This window comes from Oncorhynchus mykiss, chromosome 17 (genome assembly GCF_057628025.1).
Source record: "Oncorhynchus mykiss isolate SJ-2025 chromosome 17, ASM5762802v1, whole genome shotgun sequence".
Classification (NCBI taxonomy): domain Eukaryota; kingdom Metazoa; phylum Chordata; class Actinopteri; order Salmoniformes; family Salmonidae; genus Oncorhynchus; species Oncorhynchus mykiss.
The window spans coordinates 5150834-5162500 of record NC_143038.1 but is presented as its reverse complement, the minus strand read 5'-3'; the positions used below and the strand labels follow the sequence as shown (position 1 = coordinate 5162500).

General features: G+C 44.0%; 1 protein-coding gene across 50 annotated transcripts in view; it reads right to left on the bottom strand.

Annotated features, from left to right (window-relative positions):
* LOC110493517 (regulating synaptic membrane exocytosis protein 1) overlaps positions 1–11667 on the bottom strand; it is a 106764-nt gene that overhangs the window by 1223 nt on the left and 93874 nt on the right. For 47 of the 50 annotated variants that reach the window (XM_090204566.1, XM_090204570.1, XM_090204583.1 and 44 more), the window contains 6 exons: positions 5573–5790; positions 3812–3956; positions 3360–3475; positions 2267–2368; positions 1889–2028; positions 1–1700 (listed from right to left, as the gene is read on the bottom strand). The exon at positions 1–1700 is cut by the window's left edge and continues 1223 nt beyond it. In XM_090204566.1, the coding sequence (XP_090060692.1) occupies positions 1482–1700; positions 1889–2028; positions 2267–2368; positions 3360–3475; positions 3812–3956; positions 5573–5790 (940 nt within the window). In that variant the 3' untranslated portion in view covers positions 1–1481. Of the gene's footprint in view, positions 1701–1888; positions 2029–2266; positions 2369–3359; positions 3476–3811; positions 3957–5572; positions 5791–5971; positions 6922–11667 lie in introns of those variants that run through there. The other 3 variants (XM_090204612.1, XM_090204611.1, XM_090204613.1) reach the window with 1 other exon arrangement.

Here is an 11667-nt window from a genome sequence, read left to right as displayed (position 1 = left end):
TTTTCACATTCACAAAGATGCAGAAGGGAAATTTGAGCAACTGATGTTTTTTGTTTTTCCAAATAATCAAGACAAAGAAGAAATGAAATGAACCCAAAAAATACATTTGCAAGCAGTATTTAAAATGTAAAAAAATGTCATTCACTTTTTTTTTTAAATCTCAAAAAGTGTAACTTTTTGCCGTAAAAAAAATCAAGCTTATTTGTGCTTGCGTTTTTGAATCTCAAAATAATGTAAACTGAAATTTCAGACAAAACCCCTAAACATGTGCTGGGGTGAGGGGAAGGATACTCCAGGAAAACAGCTTAATGAAAGTTCTCGTGATTGTGGACAAAGATACGTCTTTTTTTACAGTGACTTGTTGACACCCTAGTGATAGTCCAAAGTGAAATGTGTAGTTCTATTTATGGGTCAAGATAATGGAGGTCTAATATACATCTATACAAAGACAACTGGGTTGGACTTTTTGTAGGTGACTGAACGAAGAAACAACATTGTAATCCCACACTAATCTCATCGTCAAGTGTAAAAATCGTCATTTAAGATGTGTCACTGAACAGTCCCCCTGCATCTCATTGCAGACACATGATCTAATTTTCTCTATTTCGTATTTTTTCTTTGTGTCTTTTTATTCTTCACCATGCATACATCAGACAACTCATCGTAAACCTCATACTCATCATAGAAATATTGTTGTGCCATAAGTAACAAAGAAGTCAAACGTACCAAAGACAAAAACGAGAGAGCGGCTTGGACCAGCCATGGTAAACATATTGAAAACAAAAAAAATGATATTTGACAGAGAAGGACCAGTAATGTGAATCCACAAAGTCTAGGCACCAGAAGGAGACCCCTGTTTGCCCGGACCGACCCCACCCAGAAGCACTCTGCCCTGGGGGCCGAAGTGCTGGCAGTCTGTTTGGGGGCCGGATGGGGGCCACTGCGGAGAGGACATTATGGCATCCCCTGAGGGACAAGGAGGATGACACCTCTGTCTTGGGTCCATACATTCTGATGCTAACATACATTTCTTTGTTTATTGATGGTTTGACTAAAAACTACCACCCTGCTTCCTTTCACATTTACATTTCTACGTAGTTTCTTCAATGAATCGAGTGTCTCCTTACCGCTCGACTCCAGTACAGCCTTACCTAGCTACCAAACATTGTTTATTATCGACAGCCCTAGTTCTTAGATTACAACCGCGAAAAAACAATGACGAATTTGTTACTGGAATGAAACACTGAAACCTTACGCTCTCTAAAACAAACAAACAAATTACATGATGCCAGGAGTGATTGTCAGATCTCAACAAAGCTTTTTTTTTAAATCATTTGTGACTCTGTTTCTTGATTGTTGTTGTTCTAGAATAATTTTTGTCCGTTAATCTCTAAGGTGACGTTAATTCGTTTCACAAAGCGGTAGGCTAGCCTTAGTCCCATTGGTCCATTAAGATTGGTAGCTGTAGTCCTATTGGTCCACTAGGATCGGGTGCCCGGTGGGCCCGAGGAGCTGTCCAGTGACGACTGGGAAGCACGTCGAGTCAGGGAGGCTAGTGTGGGGTCCACTAAAGAGGAGGGTGGGAACAACTTGTACCAGCCAATCACTGTGCTTGTTAAGTCTAGTTCCTCCAATAGGATTTGTGCAACTCCCATGAAGCTTTTGTGGTCCATTCGTCCGTAGTCTCCCCAGACGATCACCTGAAGGAGAGAAAAAAGACCCCCAAAAATGTATTGATTAAAACCTTTACAGCTTAAATGGTTAAATAAAGGTTAAATAAAATTACAAATCAAAAATGGTTTTAATATTATTCATGGGATGCATTTATTTAATTATTGAATTAAAACGTGATTGAACTTTCTTCATGAAACAAGACTTTGACCCTCACCTGTAAGACTTTACCCTGTGGGCTCTCCTCGAATTGCAGCGCTTGCTGGTACAGCGGGTCCAGCGTTTTCCGTGCAATCTTGGTTTTCTTTTTGGCTACATACGCTCCATTATTCAACAGATAGACCTTGACGTATGGAGCTGACGAAAGAAAGAAAGAAAAAGAGAAACAAGAGGCAGATAAGGATAAGGATAAGGATACTCAATTGTGGTTCTAAACATGGTCCAATTGAATAGTTTTCTCTAGGTGGGCGACTACATGGAACCAGATAAGACTACTCCTGGATTAAAAAAGCACTTTCAATGGACTTTGCCCTGAATTATATTTTATCTCAATGCAGTCCTCCACCCTTCGGTGGCGCTACCACCAGTGTCTCACCAGGGAGGGATTTGGATCCAGGCTTTTGTACAAGGCCCCGAGCTCTGATCACCTCCACCTCCAGCTGACCCTTCTTGTCCATCATTCCGATCTGAATATCACCTGGGAAGAAGAAGAAGTAGAACGAGTTGACCAAAGATGGTGGATAAAGGAAGATGTCCGACTCAGGCCGTTCACTATAGATCATCTTTTCACAGTTCCGGCTTCCTATATGCACCAATGCGACACCAGCTGATGTCTCGCCTTCTGTTTTGTCTCTGGTTGACTAAACAGGAACGGGATTGAACCAATCAGAACCGGAAGTAGGCAGGAGATAAGGGGGATGTTCGAGCAGATCGCGTGATGGTCACCGTCGTGTTTTGCATTATGGGAATAAACATTTCCAAAAATCATGTGATCAAAGATCATGCCGTTTTTGATGAAGACGCCTTCACGTCGCTGCAGTTGCTTCTCACCAACTGCACCATGCAGTCATCACCTGCATTGTTGGAGGCACTATTTGTCAATCAATCATTAGGGTGTTTTTGTTTGATGAACATGGCCAAAGACGTGCCTAAAACAGGAATCAAATTTACCCCGATTCTAAAGCAACAAATGAAAGTGATATTTGAGACCTCTCTCTAACCAATTAATTGTACACGTGTTTTGTTTCAGTTTGATAGTGTGTGATAAAGAGGGGTATAGAAAAGTTAATTTCAACATAAAGATGTTGTTTTAGTAAACGATAGCAGCTATGTTGACACTGCTATGTTGATCTGAGCCTTGCTGTTGGAAACCACCACAGTGTCTGACTTTTGGCTGTCGCAGATGCACCCCCGCGACTGCAATCGGTTTTGCTAGGCTTACTGCTCGCACACACCTGAGGTCATAAAATAGGAAGTAGTAAGAAAAGTTGGCAATTGAGTTTCTCAAGAGGGAAGTTGGAAGGATATTGAGTTACTGAGGTAATATGGAGACGGAAGAAAGGAAGCGATGTGAATCAATGAAACTGATTTGAATATCAAGTTATCAATTGGGGAGGAGTCACAGAGGAACTACGATAGGGCAATAACATGATGAGTAGACAGAACAGAATAGGGGGATATTTACTCACCTATGGCAGGTGTGGCCAGCGTTTGTCTGCCCACCAGCTGGGCGGGACCCAGACCATCCAGGAAGTCGCTGAACTGGTTGCCTGGCTGTCCCAGACGCACCCCACCGAAAAGCAGACTGGAACAGAGGAAGAACACAGTCAATATACAGCTAATTACCGTATATAACCTATGGGTCCTAGGTTATATTATCTATGGAAATCACTGTAGTAACGCTGAAATACTGAGTTGTTTACTTTACAGTGAATGTCAACTCATGTTGACATTGAAAAAAAAAACATTTGGACCCATAAACAGAAAGAGGAAGAAAGGGACGAAGAGAAGAGGGGATAGAGGGAGGAAAAGGAGAGAGACATACAGTATACAGGGAGAGATAGCGAGAGAGAGAAATACAGAGAGAGAGATGAATATATATATATATAGAGAGAGAGAGAGAGAGATTGGAGATACTGACTTTCCCTCGGAGTTGCAGCTGTTCATGGTGCCGTTGGTGGACTCTTTACTGGACTGTCGACTCATGTTCCTGGTCATCTCTACAGCCATGCCCGTCTCTGTGCTCCTCTGGATGGACGCACCCTTCTCCTTCTTCCCCTTCCCCTCTGGTACCGGAGAGGAAAAAAATAGACACAATGTAGTGGAGAGCTAAGGCTAATGGCTAAGTTAGCACGGCTAATCTACTGTCTTCCTGAGACCTGAAGTGCTATCTTCCAGGGTCAGTGCTAAACAACAGAACTCTCGAGGATGAACACATTTAGGCCAGAAGGCTTTATTTTGTGGTCCTCTTGAGGAGAACCAGGTGTGGAGCCATGCATTCCTAGCTGCCTCATCGTCGTGATGGGACACAGTGACAGAGCTGGGGAACCATGTTACATCTCAGAGGACAAAGGACCCAAAAGAGAAATTGAAAGACCCGGGAAGTCAAAGAATCCTTTTCTGTCCATGTGTTTTCACAAATCACAGCTGAACAATGGGTTGGAGAGGGTTGGAGAGATGTTTAGAGAGAAATAACAACATGGTTTGTTATTTCAAGGTTCCATCCCTCGTCACGTCAACACAACCAACCTAATACAGACAATGGCGTACAGTACAGTCAATCCTAAAGGACGATACAGTAGTACATGGTGATAATACGCAGGTTGATGTCTATTGTCAAGAATCTTTCCCTGGAGGCAGAACTGAGCGATTTCTGCTAGATGGAGTGATTTCTGCTAGATGCTAGTGTGTTTTTTGGTCTTAATTTAAGGTTAGCAGTGTGGTTAAGGTTAGGGTTAAGGTTAGACTTAGGCTTAAAATCGGATTTGATGGCTTTATGGCTATGCCAGCTAATGACCACTCTGCATAGCTGCCTCTAGAACAAGATTCATGACAAAGAACGCTAACCTTTAACAATATGAAAGTATTCAAGCTTGAAAAATGTAAAAACAAGTCCTCCTTACCTTCTCTCAACCCAACATGAATTTTATGATTTTATCAGCAAAGAGGGTAACTATCACACAGAACACCAATCGTACTGCTATACTTTATAACAATGGGGAGAGAGGAGAGAGGCATGGAGAGACCCCCCTAGGCCCTAGTTTCCTTTATAATGGCTTTTTATGTCAGCTACAAAGAGGAGTGCAAAAGAAGAAGAGGAAGAGAGTGCAGTTGGAGCCTTTCAACTACCTCTCTCTCTGCCTCTCTGCTTCCTCTCTCTCTCCCCACCCTCCAGTGAGTCCAGCCAGGCTGAGAAAGATTCCTTCAAGTCTCTCTGACTGAGAGCTTGGCCGCAGCGGGTGTCATCTAGAGTTGAAACATGTTGTTTTGAAACTCTTTTATAACATGCTTTTTTTGTGGGTTGCATTCGTAAGATTAGAATTCCAGCATCGGGACATTTTGTTGCGCAGTCACGTAAACAAAAGGTCAAGGGTCAAGAGTGATGATGCACCTGCTTCTCTTTTTTTTTTACTCTTATTCAGATGAAAGTGCTATAAGGTAGCTTCAGGTCACTCTTAACCCTAAAAACATCTGAGAACTATCATGTCATGGCCACTTGCTGATAGTCCGTACTGTCTCATTTTTACTGTCTGTAATGTCCAATTGTTAAATGTCTGTCTACCACCGTCTTTCAATGTAAACCGTAAATCAAAACAAAATATCAGAGCCACATTTTCAAACCACAACCATCCCGAGCGTCTCCTTCATTTGGGTGAGGGCCAGTTTTGACCTTTGAACTCACCCGGGCCGATGATCTGCGACGTGCTGCGACTACGTCTGTTGGAGACGATGGAGACCACCCTGGCACTGAGGCTGGAGCGTCTCTTCTTGCCACCCATGCCCACCGTGCCCAGCGCCGTATCCGATTGGCTGCCGTCGGTACGCTCTGACGCGTAGATCTCACCGCTCACGCTTGTGCTCTTCAGCATGGTCCGGCCTGGCGCCGCACGAACCTGCCGACTAGAGGGAGAGAGAGGAGAGTAAAAGTTCAATCTGGAACCACAGTCTTGAGATATGAAATGAGCAGAGGAACTTATAACATAAGGGGTTACCTTCACTTTAGTGGGGGAAAACACAGCAGTATAATAAACTTCAATAATTTCTAAGGATCTTATACAGTATGATATGAGGCATACAGTGATTGGTGAGTGATTGTAATGAGTTTATATGATATTGATGATATTGATATTGATGATACAAAAAAGCCTGAACAGACTCCAAAAGATCTCAAAACAAAAAAATGATCTCAATGATCTCAAATTATCTAACATTTCCAAATACGCTTCCAAAATCCCACACAACTCAGCAATATGCCTTATGTGTCCAATGTCCATCATTGCCGCTTTTTTGTAATGGTCGATAACACTGAAATAGAATTAAAACACATTACAATGTATATTATTTATATCAGTGGAGGCTGGTGGGAGGATGGGATAGGAGGATGGGCTCATTGTAATGGCTGGAATGGAATCAATGGAAGGTATCAAACACTTCAAACATATGGAAACCACATGTTTGACTCCATTCCATTTATTCCACTCCAGTCATTACAATGAGCCCGTTGTCCTATAACCCGTCCTCCGATCCCCCACCAGCCTCCTCTGATATAAGTATATATATATATATATATATATATGTGTGTGTGTGTGTGTGTGTGTGTGTGTGTCTCTCTTTTGTAATATAAATGAGTCTCTCAGTCTCAGCCAATAGCCTTAGCTGTTCAGGCTTCTTCTCCTCAGACAGGCCAACATACAGCAGGGACAGATGACACTCAGTGCTCTGTGGCGCTTTCTAGGGGTTCGGAGGAGCTGGTGCATGTCCATCCCCTCTAAAGGGGTCGGGGTGCTGCAGGAGAGCCCCGCCACACTGCCCCCGTCCCGCATACCCATCGTGGACCCTCTCCATGTGACCAGGGGGCTAGGGAGGGGTAGGGTGGCCTGGGGCCTCTCCTCAGCCCCGTGGAGGGGGGTGATGAAGGGGCGAGGGCCGGCGGTGGGGTAGGGAGGAGGGTAATCCAGCTCAGAAGAGGTCCAGGGGGGGTCTGGACAGCGGGAGCACAGGACGCATGCCAGGAGAGATCTGAGATACACACTAACGTACAAACACACACGCAGACACACAGAGGCACAGGACACAACAACGAAAGTTGACACACACAACCACATGCACAACATTAAATCAAGCCAAATAAACAAGGAGACAATATCACATGTGATGTTGTATGTCAGCTCAAATTACCAAACACATTTCCCCGCATTGAACAATTAAGCCATACACTGAGATTGAATAATGGGACTAATAGAATATAGCAGCCTCAGTTGGAGAGAAAAGAAGAAGGAGGTTTGAGGAAGATGGGAGGATATAAAGGGACAGAGTCAGAGAAGTCCATAACGTCCACACCTCCTCTCATAGGCAGCTAAGTCTCATAACCAAGCACCTCCAAACTGACTTCGGGACAGTCATCAATATACTGTATGCATCCAAGTATCTCCATCAAACAACTCCACATTGACCTGGGGCCTTTCTACTGCGCCGTTTTTGAAATAGGCATCGGGAACTACAAAAGTTTTGCTACTTTTCTCAACAACATTGATGCCCTGAATTCAGCAGGCGCTATCGACAGATCAGATCAGATCAGATCTGATCAGTTGGAATAAGGGATGGACTACTTTCTGCACATAACAAGCTCAGTGTGAACCGTAGTGACTTGACACAATATTGGCCGAACAAGATGTACAGTGCCTTACAAAAGTATTCACCCCCCGTGGCGTTTTTATTTAGTTGCATTACAACCTGTAATTTAAATGAATTTTTATTTGGATTTCATGTAATGGACAAACACAAAATAGTCAAAATTGGTGAAGTGAAATGAAATTAATGACTTGTTTTAGAAAATAAATAAAAATGTAAAAAATGAAAAGTGGTGTGTGCATATGTATTCACCCCCTTTGCTATGAAGCCCTTAAATACGATCTGGTGCAACCAATTACCTTCAGAAGTCACATAATTAAGTAAATAAAGTCCACCTGTGTACAATCTAAGTGTCACATGATCTCAGTATATATACACCTGTTCTGAAAGGCCCCAGAGTCTGCAACACCACTAGGCAAGGGGCACCACAAAGCAAGCTGCACCATGAAGAACAGGTCAGGGACAAAGTTGTGGAGAAGTACAGATCAGGATTGGGTTATAAATCCAAAACTTTGAACATCCCACGGAGCACCATTAAATTCATCATTTATTTTAAAAATAATATGGCACCACAACAAACCTGCCAAGAGAGGGCCACCCACCAAAACTCACAGACCAGGCAAGGAGGGCATTAATCAGAGAGGCAACAAAGAGACCAAATATAACCCTGAAGGAGCTGCAAAGCTGCACAGCGGAGATCGGAGTGTCCGTCCATAGGACCACTTTAAGTTGTACACTCCACAGAGATGGGCTTTACGGAAGAGTAACCATTGCTTAAAGAAAGAAATAAGCAAACACAGGGACTGGGAAACTAGTCAGAACTGAAGGAATGGTGGATGCTGCTAAATACAGGGAAATTCTTGAAGGAAAGTTGTTACATTCTTCCAGAGATTTGAGACTGGGACGGAGGTTCACCTTCCAGCAGGACAATGACCCTAAACATACTGCTAAAGCAACACTCGAATGGTTTAAGGGAAAACATTTAAATGTCTTTAAATGGCCTAGTCAAAGCCCAGACATCAATCCAATTGAGAATCTGTGGTATGACTTAAAGATTGCTGCACACCATCGGAACCCATCCAACTTGAAGGAGCTGGAGCAGTTTTGTCTTGAAGAATGGGAAAAAAACCCAGTGGCCTGATGTGCCAAGCTTATAGAGGCATATCCCAAGAGACTTGCAACTGTAATTGCTGCAAAAGGTGGCTCTACAAAGTATTGACTTTGGGGGGTGAACAGTTATGCACGTTCAAGTTTTCAGTTTTTTTGTCTTATTTCTTGTTTGTCTCACAATAAAAAATATTTTGAATCTTCAAAGTGGTAGGCATGTTGTGTAAATCAAATGAAGCAAACCCCCCAAAAATGTATTTTAATTCCAGGTTGTAAGGCAACAAAATAGGAAAAATGCCAAGGGGGTGAATACTTTCGCAAGCCACTGTAGCTACAAACAAAACGGAGTGAAATGGTTACAGTCTGCCGTGAAGCGTTCACCCATGTATATGGTACCTGGATATCAACAATGGAGCCAGGCTAACAGGAGCTCAACTTATACAACCCTCTCTATAAAACTACCAAAGGAAGTCCTTATTTCCTTGCGTGTGACTCCAATTATTGGCCAGTACATGCTGTAACTGTATGTTTTGTATCCGCTATGACTAAAGACACTGGGGACACGCCCGAAACAGCTCAGAGAGGCTACACCAAACGCTAACATGCAGCCGGGCCAGTGCATAGCACATAGCCGGCAACCTGCCACCGACAACCGAACCAGCCATCACCCACCCCCCATGCGCTTCTCTCTCGCTCTCCACATTCAACGAGAGACAGACGACGCAGTTGTGCGAGGCACTGCTAGGGGTGTCCACGGCCATGGAGGAAGCCTCCCGGCGGCACCAGGAAATGTAGGCGTTCAGCAGTGAACTTCTTTGAATCTGCTGGGGACTTGCGTGCTATTAAGTGATGAATCTGTGACATGTTTGTAGTTGTCACGGGGGAATGGTCTAATGGATACCTTCATTTGTGAAAAAGATATTGAACTTGATGCAGCTAAAGAAAGGAATATTACTCTTCATTAAGAAATAAACAAATCTGACCAAGCACCTTGAACTGAGTAAAGATTCCATGAGTCTATTGGCATCTTTAAATGCTTCCTATCAAAACATCCAAGAGGATCATAATGGGACCTTCCTGGACTATGATCAGTTTCTGCCACTGCACCCCTCTACTAGCTAGAACCAGGAAATGGCTTCTCATTGTTTGACTCCAGGTGAGCGTTAATGGATGCGTCTCGGAACCAGAAAGAAGGAGAATAATCGTTCTCGGCACGCCTGCCTACGTCCCCCGCGTCCAGACTTAACACAATTCAAATCGCTTTTAGCACCTGTGCCAGCTGTCTTCTGCCGGGAACTTGGGTGTTCCCTCTATGGCTGTGGATGTCAAATCAAATCAAATATTATTTGTAAAAACAAAGGGGGTGGGGTCAATGTAAATAGCCCGGGTGGCCATTTGATTAATTGTTCAGCAGTCTTATTGCTTGGGGGTAGAAGCTGTTAAGGAGCTAGACTTGGCACTTTGGTACCGCTTGCCGTGCGGTAGAAGAGAGAACAGTCCATGACTTGGGTGACTAGATTCTTATTCAATTTTTGTGTTGTGTTGTTGCCTACCCTTACCACCTGGGGCGGCACGTCAGGAAGTCCAGGATCCAGTAACAGAGGGAGGTGTTTAGTTCCAGGGTCCTTAGCTTAGTGATGAGCTTTGTGGGCACTATGGTGTTGAACGCTGAGCTGTAGTCAATGAACAGCATCCTCACATAGGTGTTCCTTTTGTCCAGGTGGAAAATGGCAGTGTGGAGTGCGATTGAGATTGTGTCATCTGTGGATCTGTTTGGGCGGTATGCCGAATTGGAGTGGGTCTAGGGTTTCTGGGATGATAGTGTTGATGTGAGCCATGACCAGCCTTTCAAAGCACTTCATGGCTACCGACGCGAGTGCTACGGGGCGGTAATCATTTAGTCAGGTTACCTTCGCTTTCTTGGGCACAGGGACTATGGTGGTCTGTTTGAAACATGTATCTCTCCCTGTCCTAGTCAATCAATTGGCTGAGCACAGCCTGGACCACTGCGGTCCACCTCCACTGAGCTGTGCTCTCTAGATCAGAGTTCTGTCCCTTTGGCTGTTGTGGCCTGGATGCAGCCGGGGTCTCAGCAGCCCTCTATTCAGGTGAGTTATATGGCCCTGGCCTTGCAATCAGCTTCGAGACACAGCCGAGGCTGGATCATTCCGGCTATTGTGATAGGGAGTTCGATGGTAAGGCATATATCTGTACCTGGGGCAAGGACTTTGTGTTTTCCTGGGGCAAAAGTTCAGGATATCACCATGTTGCTTCCCGTGGCTGTGAGTCAGTCACCGGGGGCTGATACTGCCATGGTTCATTTGGGGTCGAATGACATTATGAAGGGCAGCTCATAACAGCTGGAGATGGATTTGAAAGAACTGATTGGGTCACTACTTCACACCAACAAACACCTCATAATGTCTGTCCCTCTGCCCTCCCTAAATCGTGGGATTGAACGGTTCAGCAGACATTTCGTCTTCCATAACTGGCTATGATTGCAGCTCTGTCGCTGTAACACTTATTGACAATTTTGATAACTTCTGGAAACAAAGCTCGAATTATAAGGAGGATGGTATCCACCCAAATCATTTGGGTTCTTTGACCCAAGCCCAGCTGATTTAATCCCTACCATTGTGTCACAGAGTTGTCATAATGTTTCAGGGGTGTTGGAAGACACGACGTAAGTAACCTCATTTATGTCCCTCTTACTGCCCTGAATGTCTCTGCTCATTCTACAGCTATTGTATGTGATTACATGCCTATGAGCCAGTGTTATACTGTTAGCACTGGGGTGGTGTCCCCTAGCAGGAAGTCCACTGTGTGCAGCTCACCCTGCGCTAATATAAATAACCAGAGGATGTCTACCTCTGCTAAGCTTCCCAGTAAAACAAGAAAAACAATTAAGCATCCCAGAAGTGTTAAAAATAGCCCACGTTAACATATATAGCTTAAAAAACAAGGTTCATGAAATCAATAATTTGCTAGTAACAGAGGACATTCATATTCTGACAATCTCTGAAACTCACTTAGAAAATA